The sequence below is a fragment of the Entelurus aequoreus genome, linkage group LG07 (assembly GCF_033978785.1).
Source record: "Entelurus aequoreus isolate RoL-2023_Sb linkage group LG07, RoL_Eaeq_v1.1, whole genome shotgun sequence".
NCBI lineage: Eukaryota > Metazoa > Chordata > Actinopteri > Syngnathiformes > Syngnathidae > Entelurus > Entelurus aequoreus.
In genome coordinates this window covers 78,253,520-78,273,472 of record NC_084737.1, presented here as the reverse complement: position 1 = coordinate 78,273,472, position 19,953 = coordinate 78,253,520, and the positions used below count along the sequence as shown (strand labels likewise).

General features: G+C 37.5%; 1 protein-coding gene across 1 annotated transcript in view; it reads right to left on the bottom strand.

Moving 5' to 3' along the window:
* Window positions 1-14,335: 14,335 nt before the first annotated feature.
* epha2b (eph receptor A2 b) overlaps window positions 14,336-19,953 on the bottom strand; it is a 73,361-nt gene continuing 67,743 nt past the window's right edge. The window contains exon 17 of the mRNA XM_062054531.1: window positions 14,336-14,904. Coding sequence (XP_061910515.1) covers window positions 14,796-14,904 — 109 coding nt within the window. The 3' untranslated portion in view covers window positions 14,336-14,795. The remainder of the gene's footprint in view (window positions 14,905-19,953) is intronic.

The following is a 19,953-nucleotide window of genomic DNA, read 5'->3' as shown; positions in this document are numbered from 1 at the left end:
CGTGGCTAATAGAGTATATATATGTCTTGTGTTTATTTACTGTTGTAGTCATTCCCAGCTGAATATCAGGTCACCCCCGGCTCTCACAGCATCTTCCCTATCTGAATAGCTTCAACTCCCCACTAGTCCTTCACTTGCACTTTACTCATCCACAAATCTTTCATCCTCGCTCAAATTAATGGGGAAATTGTCGCTTTCTCGGTCCGAATCTCTCTCACTTCATGCGGCCATCATTGTAAACAATAGGGAACTTTGCGTATATGTTCAACTGACTACGTCACGCTACTTCCGGTAGGGGCAAGCCTTTTTTTATCAGATACCAAAAGTTGCAATCTTTATCGTCGTTGTTCTATACTAAATCCTTTCAGCAAAAATATGGCAATATCGCGAAATGATCAAGTATGACACATAGAATAGATCTGCTATCCCCGTTTAAATAAAAAAAATTCATTTCAGTAGGCCTTTAACTCTATGTTATTACTAATAATTAATGATATTTATCTTTGTGGAAACACTGATCATCTTAATGATTTCTCACAATAAATATATATAGAAACAGATAAATATCAATATGCAACACTTTATTTTGATATTTTCTCTAAGTGCACATTTTTCAAATTGAACATTTTCAAATGATCACTTCTAAGACAGTCTTGTGAAATCACAATATCCCATTTTAACTAGCACTAACATTTTTATAAAAGAGGAGAAAACACGAAAAAAATGAAACTTAAATTTTGAAACATAGTTTATCTTCAATTCCGACTCTTTAAAATTCTAAATTCAACCGAAATAAAGAAGAGAAAAACTAGCTAATTCGAATATTTTTGAAAAAATTCAAAAAAAAGAATTTATGGTACATCATTAGTAATTTTTCCTGCAGAAGATTAATTTTAGAATTTTGATGACATGTTTTAAATAGGTTAAAATCCAATCTACACTTTGTTAGAATATATAACAAATTGGACCAAGCTATATTTCTAACAAAGACAAATCATTATTTCTTTTGGATTTTCCAGAACAAATTTTTTTAAAGAAATTCAAAAGACTTTGAAATAAGATTTACATTTTATTCTACAGATTTTCTAGATTTGCCAGAATATTTTTTTTGAATTTTAATCATAATAGGTTTGAAGAAATATTTCACAAATATTCTTCGTCGAAAAAACAGAAGCTAAAATGAAGAATTAAATTAAAATGTATTTATTATTCTTTACAATAAAAATAATAAATTTACTTGAACATTGATTTAAATTGTCATGAAAAGAAGAGGAAGAAATTTAAAAGGTAAAAAGGTATATGTGTTTAAAAATCCTAAAATCATTTTTAAGGTTGTATTTTTTCTCTAAAATTGGCTTTCTGAAATTTATAAGAAGCAAAGTAAAAAAAATAAATGAATTTATTTAAACAAGTGAAGACCAAGTCTTTCAAATATTTTCTTGGATTTTCAAATTCTATGTTCCATGTTTGTACAAATAATAACTCATGTAAAATACAAAAGTCAACTCTCAAATTTGTAAATAATTAATGTCACACTTTGAACTGGACACCAAATCTGTTATCTGTTTCTTTGTCAGTTAGTGAAGACCAAGTCTTTCAAATATTTTCTTGGATTTTCAAATTCTATTTGAGTTTTGTCTCTCTTAGAATTAAAAATGTCGAGCAAAGCGAGATCAGCTTGCTAGTAAATAAATACAATTAAAAAAATAGAGGCAGCTCACTGGTAAGTGCTGCTATTTGAGCTATATTTAGAACAGGCCAGCGGGCGACTCATCTGGTCCTTACGGGCGACCTGGTGCCCGCGGGCACCGCGTTGGTGACCCCTGTTCTAAATTGACATCTAAGAAGCCACAAGGAGGAAGAGTGAAAGTTGTGGTCCTCAAGCAAAAAGAGTCCACTAGGGGAAGGCGGGGTCGGGTGTGCTGGGCACACAATAGCCAAACATGCTAATGTGTCCTACTGGAAACCTTTAGCAGGGCTCAACTCTGCAACCACCACAAAGACCCCCTCATCCCCCCCTCGCGTCTCCTGGGCTCCCCATGCATCCCTTGTTATTTACAGTCCTTAATGACAAGATACAAACTTCCACACATTCAGCCCCTCCAGAGCGAGGATAATCTCGTTACAGTTGACGACAGGGACATAAACCAAAACCCCTCCACCAGCGCTCGGTTTTTGGACACGCTCACGCGTGGATTTGCATAAAACCAAAGAGTACAATCAGCAGCTGAATGCCGTAACTCTGCCCCTCTTTTTCCGTCTCGCGTTGGAAAAGAAAGTAGAAGAAGAAAAAAAAAAATCCAACACGCGGCGAAACGCTGTGAGAGAATGGATGGATGGATGGGTAGCGATGGAAAATGTCTTTCTCGGTTTAGAACTGTCGCACAAAGCCGCAACTATTTTGAGGCCTTCTTATTGGTCGGAGTGGGGGCGAGAACACACAGCCAGCTGGAAGTCAAGGACAAAGACTCGCCAGAGACTTAGTGACAAATCCCAGTTCCCAGGCTCCTTTGCAAGTGGCTTCTTTCTTGCAGCCTCTCTGCAATAGTTCAACATTGACAATCTTCTTTCTAGAGCACACTCTAATGTGAAGAATGCATTTATAAGCCGATCATTGTGAAGATGACAGTCATTGCGATAAGGCTAACTAAACTTTATAGGCCTACTGAAACCCACTACTACCGACCACGCAGTCTGATAGTTTATACATCAATGATGACATCTTAACATTGCAACACATGCCAATACGGCCGGGTTAGATTAGTAAAGTGCAATTTTAAATTTCCCGCGAAATATCCTGCTGAAAACGTCTCGGTATGATGACGTTTGTGCGTGTCGTCACGGATTGTAGCGGACATTTTGGGACAGCATTGTGGCCAGCTATTAAGTCGTCTGTTTTCATCGCAAAATTCCACAGTATTCTGGACATCTGTGTTGGTGAATCTTTTGCAGTTTGTTTAATGAACAATGGAGATAGCAAAGAAGAAAGCCGTAGGTGGGAAGCGGTGTATTAGCGGCCGGCTGCAGCAACACAAACACGTAGCCGGTGTTTCATTGTTTACATTCCCGAAAGATGACAGTCAAGCTTTACCATTGGCCTGTGGAGAACTGGGACAACAGAGACTCTTACCAGGAGGACTTTGAGTTGGATACGCAGACGCGGTACCGTGAGTACGCGGCTGCGGCTTCCAAACATTTGATCGCTTGCCAGTACGTGCGTGCCGCTATGTGCATGTCACGTACGTAACTTTGGGGAAATATATGTGCTGTATGAACTTTGCGGAGGTGAACGGTACTTTGGGCTGTGGGATTGAGTGTGTTGTGCGGGTGTTTGAGTTGTATTGGCGGGTTATATGGACGGGAGGGGGGAGGTGTTTGTTATGCGGGATTAATTTGTGGCATATTGAATATAAGCCTGGTTGTGTTGTGGCTAATAGAGTATATATATGTCTTGTGTTTATTTACTGTTTTAGTCATTCCCAGCTGAATATCAGGTCCCACCCGCCTCTCACAGCATCTTCCCTATCTGAATCGCTTCCACTGCCCTCTAGTCCTTCACTCTCACTTTCCTCATCCAAGAATCTTTCATCCTCGCTCAAATTAATGAGGTAATCGTCGATTTCTCGGCCCGAATCGCTCTCGCTGCTGGTGGCCATGATTGTCAACAATGTGCAGATGTGAGGAGCTCCACAACCTGTGACGTCACGCTACTTCCTTAATTTGTGGCATATTAAATATAAGCCTGGTTGTGTTGTGGCTAATAGAGCAGGGGTCACCAACGCGGTGCCCGCGGGCACCAGGTAGCCCATAAGGACCAGATGAGTAGCCCGCGGGCCTGTTCTAAAAATAGCTCAAATAGCAGCACTTACCAGTGAGCTGCATCTATTTTTAAAATTGTATTTATTTACTAGAAAGCTGGTCTCGCTTTGCCCGACATTTTTAATTCTAAGAGAGACAAAACTAAAATAGAATTTTAAATCCAAGAAAATATTTTAAAGACTTGGTCTTCACTTGTTTAAATAAATTCTTTTTTTTTTTTTAAACTTTCCTTCATATAACATTCAGAAAGACAATTTTAGTGAAAAAATACAACCTTAAAATGATTTTAGGATTTTTAAACACATATACCCTTTTACCTTTTAAATTCCTTCCTCTTCTTTCCAGACAATTTAAATCAATGTTCAAGTAATTTTTTTTTTTTTTTGTAAAGAATAATAAATACATTTTAATTTAATTCTTCATTTTAGCTTCTGTTTTTTCGACGAAGAATATTTGTGAAATATTTCTTCAAACTTATTATGATTAAAATTCAAAAAAATTATTCTGGCAAATCTAGAAAATCTGTAGAATCAAATTTAAATCTTATTTGAAAGTCTTTTGAATTTCTTTTTAAAATTTTTGTTCTGGAAAATCTAGAAGAAATAATGATTTGTTTTTGTTAGAAATATAGCTTGGTCCAATTTGTTATATATTCTAACAAAGTGCAGATTGGATTTTAACCTATTTAAAACATGTCATCAAAATTCTAAAATTAATATTAATCAGGAAAATTTACAAATGATGTTCCATAAATTCTTTTTTTTATTTTTTCAAAAAGATTCGAATTAGCTAGTTTTTCTCTTCTTTTTTTTGGTTGAATTTTGAATTTTAAAGAGTCGAAATTGAAAATAAACTATGTTTCAAAATTTAATTATAATTTTTTTCATGTTTTCTCCTCTTTTAAACCGTTCAATTAAGTGTAAATATCATTAATTATTAATAATAACATAGAGTTAAAGGTAAATTGAGCAAATTGGCTATTTCTGGCAATTTATTTAAGTGTGTATCAAACTGGTAGCCCTTCGCATTAATCACTACCCAAGAAGTAGCTCTTGGTTTCAAAAAGGTTGGTGACCCCTGTAATAGAGTATATATATGTCTTGTGTTCATTTACTCTTTTAGTCATTCCCAGCTGAATATCAGGTCCCACCCGCCTCTCACAGCATCTTCCCTATCTGAATCGCTTCCACTGCCCTCCAGTCCTTCACTCTCACTTTCCTCATCCACGAATCTTTCATCCTCGCTCAAATTAATGAGGTAATCGTCGATTTCTCGGTCCGAATCGCTCTCGCTGCTGGTGGCCATGATTGTAAACAATGTGCAGATGTGAGGAGCTCCACAACCTGTGACGTCACGCTACTTCCGGTACAGCCAAGGCTTTTTTATCAGCGACCCAAAGTTGCGAACTTTATCGTCGATGTTCTCTACTAAATCCTTTCAGCAAAAATATGGCAATATCGCGAAATGATCAAGTATGACACATAGAATGGACCTGCTATCCCCGTTTAAATAAGAACATCTCATTTCAGTAGGCCTTTATGCTACAATAGCACCGCAACATTTTTGTTAGTGTTTTCACCTACAGTGGTACCTCAAATTACGAGTAGAGGTGTGTATCGTTAGGATATTATCCATATTATATGTCATTTGTGTAAATAGTAGGGGTGCAACGGTACACAAAAATGTCGGTTCGGTACGTACCTCAGTTTAGAGGTCACGGTTCGGTTCATTTTCGGTACAGTAAGAAAACAACAAAATATAAATTTTTTGGTTATTTATTTACCAAATTTGTAAACAATGGCTTTATCCTTTTAACATTGGGAACACTATAATAATTCTGCCCACGTTAATCAACATTAAACTGCCTCAAGTTGTTGCTCAGATTGAATAAAATGACAAAACTTTTCTTCTACATATAAAAAGTGCAACATTAAACAATCGGAAGGTTGCTGGTTACTGGGGTTCAATCCCCACCTTCTACCATCCCAGTCACGTCCGTTGTGCCCTTGGGCAAGACACTTCACCCTTGCTCCTGATGGCTGCTTGTTAGCGCCTTGCATGGCAGCTCCCGCCATCAGTGTGTGAATGTGTGTGTGAATGGGTGAATGTGGAAATACTGTCAAAGCGCTATACAAGTATAACCCATTTATTATTATTCATTTATTTAATGTCCTTTTTTTGCTGCTTCAACACAGCTCAATCAACACTAGAAAAAGGTCAAGTGAAATAACAGACAGACAGGGCTTTGCTGTCCGTAACACACACACATGTGTGTTTACCATGAATTGATTAACGTGGACCCCGACTTAAACAAGTTGAAAAATGTATTTGAGTGTTACCATTTAGTGGTCAATTGTACGGAATATGTACTGAACTGGGCAATCTACTAATAAAAGTTTCAACACACACACACACACACACACGCACACACACACACACGCACCGCAAAATGAGCTAATGTTACGCTAAAAGCTAATTAGCCTTCACCTCAAGCCAGGACTGCGAGCGAGCTGAGCTGCAGTTTAAGTTTCTAGAGAAGGTCAACGGGCTCATAGTGATGTTACTAGTAGTTGACTGGGAGGTCCATCCATCCATTTTCTACCGCTTGTCCCTCTCAGGGTGCTGAAGCCTATCCCAGCTGCACTAGGGCGGAAGGCGGGGTACACCCCTGGACAAGTCGCCACCTCATGGCAGGGCCAACACAGATAGACAGACAACATTCACACTCACATTCACACACTAGGGCCGATTTAGTGTTGCCAATCAACCTATCCCCAGGTGCATGTCTTCGGAGGTGGGAGGAAACCCACAAAGTCCCGGGGAGAACATGCAAACTCCACACAGAAAGACCCTGAGCCCGGGTATCAAACCCAGGACCTTGTGTGTTGTGAGTAGGGCTAGGCGATATGGACGAAAAAGTATATCTCGATATATTTTTACTAGAGATGTCCGATAATATCGGACTGACGATATTATCGGCCGATAAATGTTTTAAAATGTAATATCGGTTTCAAAATTATAGGTATCGGTTTCAAAAAGTCAAATTTATGACTTTTTAAAACGTTGCTGTGTACACGGACGTAGTACAGAGCGCCAATAAACCTTAAAGGCACTGCCTTAATATCTACAGCTTTTCACACACACAAGTGAATGCAATACATACTCGGTCAACAGCCATGCAGGTCACACTGAGGGTAGCCGTTTAAACAACTTTAACACTGTTACAAATATGCGCCACACTGTGAACCCACACCAAACAAGAATGACAAACACATTTCGGGAGAACATCCGCACCGTAACACAACATAAACACAACATGTGTTGTATCATTTGCACGGCTATGTTATTTGTTTTACGTAGAAATAATATTGTTCTATTTTATTTATGTTATGTAATTCTGTGCTACTTAAACAGTTTGTTTTCTGCGCTGTTAATACCCATCTTGACTGACTGGGTTAATAAAAGTGCCACTGACTGTTTACACTACAGTTGTCATTTCAGTGAATCTCGCTCAAAAATGAATATCTTTATATGTATACTTTCACCGGAAAATACACTATATTGCCAAAAGTATTTGGCCACCCATCCGAATGATCAGAATCAGGTGTCCTAATCACTTGGGGATTGAATGCTCCAGGATACCAAAACATTTTGGACAATTCCATGCTCGCAACCTTGTGGGAGCAGTTTGGAGCGGGGCCCCTTCCTCTTCCAACATGACTGTGCACCAGTGCACAAAGCAAGGTCCATAAAGACATGGATGACAGAGTCTGGTGTGGATGAACTTGACTGGCCTGCACACAGTCCTGACCTGAACACCTTTGGGATGAATTACAACGGAGACTGACAGCCACACTGCAAAAACTGAAATCTAAGTAAGATTAAATATCTCAAATAAGGGTGATATTTGCTTATTTTCTGTCTGATAAGATAATTCTTCTCACTAAGCAGATTTTATGTTGGATTGTTTTACTTGTTTTAAGGGTTTTGGTCCTAAATGATCTCAGTAAGATATTACAGCTTGTTGCTGAGATTTGATGACCTATATTGAGTAAAACATGCTTGAAACTAGAATATCAACTGTTGCAAAGCTGTGTCATCAACACTCACAAGTATAAAACTACTTTTTTAAAGTAATAATTTCTTACTTCAAGCATGAAAAAAAAATCATGATTCCGAGCGCATATCATTATGTCAAGATAATGGCACTAGCATTTACTTAATTTAAGAATATTTTTCAACATATTGAGCAAAAAGGTCTCTTTTTTTTCTACTAAGAAAAGTCCACTTGTTATTAGTGAGAATATACTTATTTTAAGGTATTTTTGGGCTCATCGAGGTTAGCTAATTTGACTTGTTTTGGAAAGTCTTGACAAGCCGAATTTTCTTGTTCTATTGGCAGATAATTTTGCTTAATTCAAATAAAATACCCCTCATTTTTTATTTTTTTTCTTGTTTTTGAACACTGACTTTTTGCAGTGCAGGCCTTCTCCACCAACAACAGCCTTCCCAGAAGAGTTGAAGCTGTAATAGCTGCAAAAGGTGGACCGACATCATATTGAACCCTATGGCTTAGGAATGGGATGGCACTTCAAGTTCATCACCGGATTGATAAACTGATCTGGAAAGCCGGCCAAACTATTGGGACAAAGTTGGAAGCGTTTGTGTCAGTGAGAGACAGGAGGACACTGGACAAACTGCTGGCCATCATGGACAATCCTGCCCACCCACTCCACCAGACAATTAAGGGACAGCGGAGTTCATACTCCAACAGGCTCCTTCAACTTCCTTCCCGCACTTTGCGATTCAAGAACTCCTTCATTCCGCACTCCATCCAGCTGTATAATCCCTCGCCATACAGCAATAGATGATATCTGTTTATTACCTGACACCTTCTATGTTAGCTACTTCTCTTTGTTTATAATGTTTATTTTCTATTTCCTGCTGGATCTACTCTCTATTTTATGCTGCTGCTGTCACATATACTGTAATATTGTACATGGTCATTGGTATATATTGTATATATGTTATAGACATAATATAATATATCTGTAGATATATTATTCTGCACACATATTATGTATATAATCGTATATATGTTAGATTTTTTTATTGCTATACTAGTCTATTTATACCTGCATTGTCCTTTCCATCCTTACACTTTCCATCATTGTAACTGAGCTACTGTGTTGAACAATTTCCCTTGTGGATCATTAAAGTTTGTCTAAGTGTCTAAGTCTACGTGAGTCAAGGCAGGTGGCCAAATACTTTTGGCAATATAGTGTATATCGAAATATATATCAAATATTGAGTTTAAGTAAAAATATATCAACATATACTTTTTCGTCCATATCGCCCAGCCCTATGTCTGACAATAACTTTAGTGTGTCAATTAGAGGTGTCCGATAATATCGGCATGCCGATATTATCGGCCGATAAATGCTTTAAAATGTAATATCGGAAATTATCGGTATGGTTTTTTTTATTATCGGTTTATTTATTTATTTATTTATTTTTAAATTATTAAATCAACATAAAAAACACATACACTTACAATTAGTGCACCAACCCAAAAAACCTCCCTCCCCCATTCACACTCATTCACACAAAAGGGTTGTTTCTTTCTGTTATTAATATTCTGGTTCCTACATTATATATCAATATATATCAATACAGTCTGCAAGGGATACAGTCCGTAAGCACACATGATTGTGCGTGCTGCTGGTCCACTAATAGTACTAACCTTTAACAGTTAATGTTACTAATTTTTTATTAATTACTAGTTTCTATGTAACTGTTTTTATATTGTTTTACTTTCTTTTTTATTCAAGAGAATGTTTTTAATTTATTTATCTTATTTTATTTTTTTATTTTTTTTAAAAAGGACCTTATCTTCACCATACCTGGTTGTCCAAATTAGGCATAATAATGTGTTAATTCCACGAATGTATACATCTGTATCGGTTGTTATCGGTATCGGTTTATTTATTTATTTATTTTTTTATTATTAAATCAACATAAAAAACACCAGATACACTTACAATTAGTGCACCAACCCAAAAAACCTCCCTCCCCCGTTTGCACTCATTCACACAAAAGGGTTGTTTCTTTCTGTTATTAATATTCTGGTTCCTACATTATATATCAATATATATCAATACAGTCTGCAAGGGATACAGTCCGTAAGCACACATGATTGTGCGTGCTGCTGGTCCACTAATAGTACTAACCTTTAACAGTTAATTGTACTCATTTTCATTAATTACTAGTTTCTATGTAACTGTTTTTATATTGTTTTACTTTCTTTTTTATTCAAGAAAATGTTTTTAATTTATTTATCTTATTTTATTTTATAAATTTTTTTTAAAAAGGACCTTATCTTCACCATACCTGGTTGTCCAAATTAGGTATAATAATGTGTTAATTCAACGACTGTATATATCGGTATTGGTTGATATCGGTATCGGTTGATATTGGTATCGGTAATTAAAGAGTTGGACAATATCGGAATATCGGATATCGGCAAAAAGCCATTATCGGACATCCCTGGTGTCAATCCCTTCAACAGTGTTAATTTTATGTTTACTTCATTATGCACACTGAAAATATTTCCTGTATATTGCCATTGAAGATTTTTTTTTATAGCAATTATTTTTTTAAACCTTGGAACATTAAAAGTTCAGTTTACATGATGTCGTCATTATGGGAACACATCTTGTGTTGCTTTGCACTGGTAAATCATTTGAAAAATTAAGAGCAGGTGAAAGCCATGACAGTTTTCTATCAGATTAAAGCAACTGCTACCTGTAATAAGACACAAAACATAAACAACATACGATGTGAGTACAAGAATACCATGAATTGATTAACGTGGACCCCGACTTAAACAAGTTGAAAAACTTATTGGGATGTTACTATTTAGTGGTCAATTGTACGGAATATGTACTGTACTGTAAGTCTCCAATCAATCAATCAAAGACGGAACGTATGACTTCACACTAAGTGAACTCAAGATCAAGTCAGAAAGTACTGCGTCATTCACATATACCGTATATTAGTTGACTTACGTTGCCGCGGAGTCATAAATCAGCATTATTCACGGACCAGGTGCTGCCTTCTTTGTCAGAAATCGACATTTTGCCATTTGTTTGCTTATTTTAGCGATGATACGTCGACCTTTTTGGTCTTGACAAAGCCAGGCAGCCGGCTGTCGTACTACATATCCCATGATGCATTGCGACTTATTGTAAAATCGTTCCTCAAGGTCCACATGGCAGTTATAACTGCTTGTAACAGCGAATAATATATGAATTTGTCTATGCAATTTTATTATTGTCAATTGCTTTTAGGTACGCTGTATAAAAAAAATAAAAATGTATTTTTTACTGTAAAAACTGGCAATTAATTCAGTCACAAGAATTTTACTGTGTTTTACGTTGGTTTCAACCTCATAATACTTACTTTCGGCCGATAAATGCTTTAAAATGTAATATCGGAAATTATCGGTATCGTTTTTTTGTATTATCGGTATCGTGTTTTTTTTAATTATTATTATTATTATTTCATTTTTTTTAATTAAATCAACATAAAAAAAAACACAAGATACACTTACAATTTGTGCACCAACCCAAAAAAACTCCCTCCCCCATTCACACTCATTCACACAAAAGGGTTGTTTCTTTCTGTTATTAATATTCTGGTTCCTACATTATATATCAATATATATCAATACAGTCTGCAAGGGATACAGTCCGTAAGCACACATGATTGTGCGTGCTGCTGGTCCACTAATAGTACTAACCTTTAACAGTTAATTTGACTCATTTTCATTAATTACTAGTTTCTATGTAACTGTTTTTATATTGTTTTACTTTCTTTTTTATTCAAGAAAATGTTTTTAATTTATTTATCTTATTTTATTTTTTAAAAAAACGACCTTATCTTCACCATACCTTGTTGTCCAAATTAGGCATAATAATGTGTTAATTCCACGACTTTATATATCGGTATCGGTTGATATCGGTATCGGTAATTAAAGAGTTGGACAATATCGGAATATCGGATATCAGCAAAAAGCCATTATCGGACATCCCTAATACTTACTGTAAAAAAAATTTTTTTAAAAAATGGCTGCTTATTCTTCAAAATTTTACTTTAATTTTTAAACAACATATTACTGTGAATAGAAAAACAACTGCTTTTTTTACGGGAAAATGGCAACTTAGTTCGGCAGAATAATACTGTAAATTATACGGTGGTTTTAACAACATATTACTGTAAGTAAAAAAACAGTACGACTGTTTTTTTTTTTTATTCTGGCAACTGATTTTTTTTGTAGAAATCTGTATAGTAATATAAAAAGAACAGAAAAAAATCCCTTTTCCAAAGCTAGATCTACAAAAGAATCATATACATTTGAAAAAAAAAAAAAATGCTGTAAAGATGTAGTACCGTAGCTTTTGTGGTAAAAATGTGGCAGCTGAGTCGACAAAATTTTTCTGTAAAAAAAATGTCGATTTACAGTAATATGCTGTACAAAAACGCCATAAATGTTACCGTAAATTATTTTTATTTTTTTACAGTGTACAAATTAATAGATACGTCGCTTTGAAATCGTACGTCAAGCAGATATATATACCGTATTTTTCGGACTATAAGTCGCAGTTTTTTCCATAGTTTGGCCGGGAGTGCGACTTATACTCAGGAGCGACTTATGTGTGAAATTATTAACACATTACCGTAAAATATCAAATAATATTATTTAGCTCATTCACGTAAGAGACTAGACGTATAAGATTTCATGGGATTTAGCGATTAGGAGTGACAGATTGTTTGGTAAACGTATAGCATGTTCTATATGTTATAGTTATTTGAATGACTCTTACCATAATATGTTACGTTAACATACCAGGCACGTTCTCAGTTGGTTATTTATGCCTCATATAACGTACACTTATTCAGCCTGTTGTTCACTATTCTTTATTTATTTTAAATTGCCTTTCAAATGTCTATTCTTGGTGTTGGGTTTTATCAAATAAATTTCCCCTAAAAATGTGACTTATTAAAGTGTTTTTATTATTTATTTATTATATTTTATATTATTATTATTTTAATTACTAATAATTATATTAAATTATTATTATTATAATATATTATATTTATTATTTATTTATATATATACATACTTATTAAAGTGCGACTTATATACAGTATGTTTTTTTCCTTCTTTATTACGCATTTTCGGCCGGTGCGACTTATACTCCGGTGCGACTTATACTCCGAAAAATACGGTACTGTATCTGTTTTTTTATTTTAACCAAAAAAAACTTTGGAAAGTATTGTAATATAATATTTGCTGCAAAATTTAATAATATTAAAGTTTAAATATGCGGTTAGTTTGCAGTGGTGTTGAAAATAATTTATGTTGCCCCTTGTGTAGATAAGTTAACCAAAATACACAACAGTAAATTCCATGATGACAACAACAATCCTATTTATATAATGATAGCTTGTCAATAAAGCCAATACATCAATCAATCAAGATTTGCCAAAATTCAGTTTTAAGACTTTATTGCTCCACATACATTTTGAAATGAAAGCAAACTCAACATATTCAACAATAAAAGGGACACAGAGCTTTTTTATTTTTATGTAGAGTGACAGAGCAACGTTCAATTATAATCCCAGCTCAGTGTTTTATCAGGATGAATAAATAAAAAGTAAAAAATAAATAGACTATTAAATACATTTTTTTCAAAAACATGAGTCAAAAAATAAAGGTGTTTGCTCTTTGAAGACGATTTGCTTTTTTGGAGAGGCAGCTAAAAATTGCTTTGGATGATATATAAGATGTGGAAAATGTACAAGTCTGTATAGTCATATAAAATGTACAGAAAAAAAATCCCTTTTCCAAAGCTACATCTACAAAAGAATCATATACATTTGACAAACAAAAATGCTGTAAAATTCAAGTAAAGGAAGTTGTACATCAGTAACACAACAATTTGCAGTCATCAATTAAGAGCACCGGATAAAGAAAACGTGTCTTTAACGTCTGTAAAAAGTAGCACTTCATTGTCAAAGTAGATTATTTCATCCATGTTGCTCAAATCATCAAGAACATGAGAATTGGTGTGTGTCGTTTACAAAAATAGACCAGACATGGAAATTTCAACCCAAACTATTATTTAGTATGAAATCATCTCCTCATTACATGTCTTTTTTTTTTTCAAGGGTACTTTGCATTCTGGCAAACCTCACCCTCTCCATCTTCATTACCGGCAAGCTAAAAACAGCATCAGATCGAGTGCCTTTTCATTTGCGCCACTTCTTTTTCGCGTAGTAAGACATTTTTCTTTTACTTATGTCCAAAACCACAAGATATTGAAAGGAAGTGCTACATTAAATTATTTTTTTTAATATTCCTAGTGGTTTTGGTAAACTCCCAAATATAAACAAAGGTCAATTATTTACAGAGTACCTCATACATTAAAGTCCCCCCCTCCCACCCTCCCCCGCCTTATTTTGACCTCACATGTCCTCACCGGTTTAACAGGAAGTGGAAGGAAGCCAAAGCTGGACTCCTCTGTCCTTCTCTCCTCCCACGCCGCCACACCTTCTGTGTTTACTCGATACTGGGTGCACATTTGTGAAGCAATTCCCACAAGTCTTTTTTTTTCTTCTTTTCTTCGAGACAGGAATGCAAAGTTGATAGAAGGCCTGGAAGATGAATCATTTAGGCAGAGAAAGAAAAATCTACTTGTACATCTATTTGTTGATGTTTTGGCTGCATTCTCTTTGTGGATAGAAAAACTGTACACTACGTTTGCTTGTGTCAGGCGGGCCCTAAAGGATGGCACGGTTCTTTTGGTGGTGTCCGTCGGCAGCCGACCATGCAGTGTCGCTCCAGCTCAATTAAGAGTCCAAAATGGGCTTCCTGCTTCAGTGCTTGATCTGCAGTCCATTGATGACGCCCATCACACTGCAAACACACTCAGGGTGCTCGTCTGGTCCTTTAAGCCCAAAATGCTGTAGGCGATTCTTTTCAAATGGCCGGGAAGCCTGACTCCGATGTTCTTGATATCCCTGTTAGAGGACGACATGACATGACATTAGCATGCTTTTTTTTATTTCCAAGGTGGTTGTCATCTTTAATAACTGGCAGGAGGAGTGATTGCATTCCTTTTGATGACATATACAGCACAGGCCAAACGTTTGGACACACCTTCTCATTCACAACACAACCGGTGGTCCCAACCCCATTGATAAAGCAAGAAATTCCACTAATCAACCCTGACAAGGCACACCTGTGAAGTGGCCTAGTGGTTAGAGCAGTGGTTCTTAACCTGGGTTCAATCGAACCCTAGGGGTTCGGTGAGTCGGGTTCAGCGGAGGTCAAGACCCACCCGACTCATCGTGTAAATAAAAACTTCTCCCTATCGGCGTATTACGGATACGGCAACAGCTGACTGGTTTGCAGGTGTGTAATTTGTTGTGAGTTCATGCACTGTGTTGGTTTTGTTGTTTGAACAAGGTGATGTTCATGCACGGTTCATTTTGTGCACCAGTAAAAAAACATGGTAACACTTTAATATGGGGAACATATTCACCATTCATTAGTTGCTTATTAACATGCAAATTAGTAACATATTGGCTCTTAACTAGTCATTATTAAGTACTTATTTATGCCTTATTCGGCATGGCCTTATTATAACCCTAACCCTCTAACCCTGACCCTAACCCTCTAACCCTAACCAAATAACTCTAAATTAAGTCTTTGTTACTTAGAATATGTTCCCCATACTAAAGTGTTACCAAAAACATATAACTTTGTCTTGAATTTGAAAAAAAACAACATTTTATTTTTCACTAAGAAGGGTTCGGTGAATGTGCATATGAAACTGGTGGGGTTCGGTACCTCCAACAAGGTTAAGAACCACTGGCTTAGAGTGTCCGCCCTGAGATCGGTAGGTCGCGAGTTCAAACCCCGGCCGAGTCATACCAAAGACTATAAAAATGGGACCCATTACCTCCCTGCTTGGCACTCAGCATCAAGGGTTGGAATTGGGGGTTAAATCACCAAAAATGATTAGATTCCCGGGCGCGGCCACCGCTGCTGCTCACTGCTCCCCTCACCTCCCAGGGGGTGATCAAGGGTGATGGGTCGAATGTGGAGAATAATTTTGCCACACCTAGCGTGTGTGTGTGTGACAATCATTGGTACTTTAACTTTAACTTGAAAACCAATTCAGGGGACTACCTCTTGAAGCTCATCGAGAGAATGCCAAGAGTGTGCAAAGAAGTAATCAGAGCAAAGGGTGGCTATTTTGAAGAAAATAGAATAAGCATGTTTAATATAAATAGTGGGATTTCTAACAATTAGGAAGGTTTGTGTCATGTTTGTCCTCCTAGAGCAGGGGTCGGCATGCGGCTCTTTGACCACTCTGATGCATACCTGCCGACCCTCCCGATTTATCCGGGAGACTTCCATATTTCACTGACTCTCCTAGATGACTCCCGGGGCATATAGTCTCAGATTTTTATTCTAAAAACAATAATAAGGGCGTGCCGTGATAGCTCAGCATTTAACACCCTCTACAACATGTACAAACAACATGTCAGCCCAGCCACATGTTGTATGCAGCTTCTGCTTGCACTCGTAAGTGACAGCAATGCATACTTGGTCAACAGCTATACAGGTTACACTGAGGGTGGACGTATAAAACACCTTTAACACTGTTACAAATATGCGCCACACTGTGAACCCACACCAAACAAGAATGACAAACACATTTCTGGAGAACATCTGCACCGTAACACAACATAAACACAACAGAACAAATACCCAGAATCCCATGCAGCCCTAACTCTTCCGGGCTGCAATATACACCCCCGCTACCACCAAACCCCCCCCAACCCCTTTAACCCTGGTCCTCCACACATCAACCCCCCCCCCCCCCCCTCCATGCGTCGGTTGAGGTGGGCGGGGTTTGGTGGTAGCGGGGGTGTATAATGTAGCCCGGAAGAGTTAGGGCTGCATGGGATTCTGGGTGTGGTGTTTATGTTGTGTTACGGTGTGGATGTTCTCCCGAAATGTGTTTGTCATTCTTGTTTGGTGTGGGTTCACAGTGTGGCGCATATTAGTAAGAGTGTTAAAGTTGTTTATGCGACCACCCTCAGTGTGACCTGTATGGCTGTTGACCAAGTATGCATTGCAGTCACTTACGTGTGCAAGCTGAAGCCTCATACAACGTGTGGCTGGGCTGACACATTGTTAGTACAGGGCGTTAAATGCTGTGCCATCGCGGGACGCCCTTATTATAGTTGTTTGGGTGTAGACCAGCAGCCGTTCGAGAGAATAATGACAAGAATGACGCTGGCAAGCGGCACTCATATAAAACTCATATAAAACTTGCGGGCCGCACTAACATTAAATTTACATATTAAGGTGCGGGCTGCGTGCCTGAGACCCCTGGTTTATACATAGCACAAAGCAAAAAAAAAAAAAAAAAAAAAAAAAAAAATATATATATATATATATATATATATATATATATATATATATATATATATATATATATATATATATATATATATATATATATATATATATATATATATATATATAGCTAGAATTCACTGAAAGTCAAGTATTTATTTTATTTACATACTGTATATATATAAGAAATACTGGAATTTCAGTGAATTCTAGCTATAAATATACTCCTCCCCCTTAACCCTCCCCTAATCTCCCGAATTTGGAGGTCTCAAGGTTGGCAAGTATGTATACGCCACACTGTGAACCCACACCAAACAAGAATGACAAACCCATTTCGGGAGAACATCCGCACGGTAACACAACATAAACACAACACAACAAATACCCAGAATCCTTTGCAGCACTAACTCTTCCGGGACGCTACAAAATACACCCCCGCCAAAGTCAGTGAGTCTCAGTTTGAAAAATTAATGAATTGTATCATTATTCTTTTATAAAAAATGAAAACGGGTCCCACAGACCAGGGGCCGTACTTATCAAGCTTCTTAGAATTACTCCTGAGAAGTCTGCTAAGAGTTGACTTAAGAGTAAATAAATTCTTCGCTGAAAGCTGCACTTAAAAGTTAGTTATCAAGCGTCTTACTCACACTTTCAGCGAAGTGTAGGACTGAATCTTAAGTGTCACACTCAGAGCTGAATTACGACATTACTATGTGCCGTAAACGCAATTTTAGGTGACGTCATTTCTGTGTCCATAGAAATGACCAATCACGGAAGGGAATCCGTTGTCTAAGAATAAAGAAATATCTTGGAAATATTAAAGTGGACAATGGGAGTGTATATTTTGACAATAAACTACAAAATAATACAAAACAAACTAGTCCCCGCCCGCACTCACGCTACCGCTCCCTCTCTTCTATCGCCCACACACTCACTGACGTCACTCACCTCACGGCCACACACATATGCTACTGTCATAACATTTTCTTTCCAATTCATTAATTAGGCAACTAATTTGAAACTGGTGTGGGTGGCTCTATATATACTAGCCCACTGCAGACACATGCCGAAATCAACAAGGAATCGAAAATTATTAAATCTGTGACAAAAATAATATCCGCTCTGTCTAAACGATACCGTTTGATCAGCTGCTCGTCATCTAAAAAAACAAAAACATTGTTCCGTTCCCTGAACGTTCGCGCACGTCTCTCTCGCCTCAGTGCCATCCCCTGCTGGCAACTCCTAACCACTTAAGACACCTCTGAAGGTCTCTTAAATATCGTGGAGAGTAGGAGTGATTCTTAGACTTAAGAACGTTGATAAAAAGCTTTTATTCTTAAGTTTGAGAGTAGGACTAAATTTCGCAAATTCTCAGGACTTAAGTGTAAAATGGCACTCTAAGAAGCTTGATAAGTACGGCCCCAGAACACCACACAAGGGTTAAATAGTCGTTTCTTTGGGTGGTCTCGGTACATGACCAACGCGAATAGCAGGGACTTACTTTATATTCATTATTTTAGGCAGATAAATCAAGATTGGTTATCTTTTTCTACACGGCCCATGCAAAGCAGCAGTTTCCATCATGTCAAAAGCACACAATCGTAGATCTTTTATTGAACAGGAGCCCCCTGAAGGATGCACTCCAAAAACCCGGAAGTCACGTCAGCCAAAGATCTCCTTCCAAGTTTTGTGAACAGGACGGACGAGAGTGATTTGGTGACTTCCACGCTGGCCCCGTTCCAACACTAGTCACGCTCCCGCGCCTTGAAGTAATCACTGACTCATCCCGGGTCATTAGGCACCCGCTTCCTCTCCATTCATGTCCGAGTTGATGACAACAGAAGGCGGGGCGAGGTTCACATTATAAAGACGACACTTTGCTACCCGGCAGCCATCATTACAGCTTTAATGATTTAACAAGGCTTCTGCCCGTGTGACCATGAATCACTGGTAAGTAACCGCCGGTTTCCTCAAGAGTGCTACCAGATGGCGACGACAAGATCACGCCATTCATATATGACAAACACTTCAAAAGAGTTTGTCATCTGTTTCTCAATCTGGCCCATCTTCCCGAATGGCCGCCAGCTCAGATATGTTCGGCATACAGGCGGCTCCTGTGGGTTCCTTTGGGCCGCTTGTGCGGTTGGAAAAAAAGCCCTGGCCCTCGTTATTGTCCCAAACAAGCAGAAATGATGTGCTTGACTAAGCCTTTTCTCTAAATGTTTAGGCAATTTCATTCCTTTTCGGAGCTCCTGCCATACTTGCCAACCCTCCCGATTTCCCCGGGAGACTCTCGAATTTCAGTGCCCCTCCCGAAAATCTCCCGGGGCAACCATTCTCCCGAATTTCTCCCGATTTCCACGCGGACAACAATATTGGGGGCGTGCCTTAAAGGCACTGCCTTTAGCGTCCTCTCTCACCTGAAAAGGAGACTATTATATATGTCTCCGTTATCCATAGGTTTATCTATAACCCATAAAGTAGGCAGGCACGGTATACGGTATATACAGTATATATATATATATATACACATATATATATATACCGTATTTTTCGGAGTATAAGTCGCTCCGGAGTATAAGTCGCACCGGCCGAAAATGCATAAAAAAGAAGGAAAAAGACATATATAAGTCGCA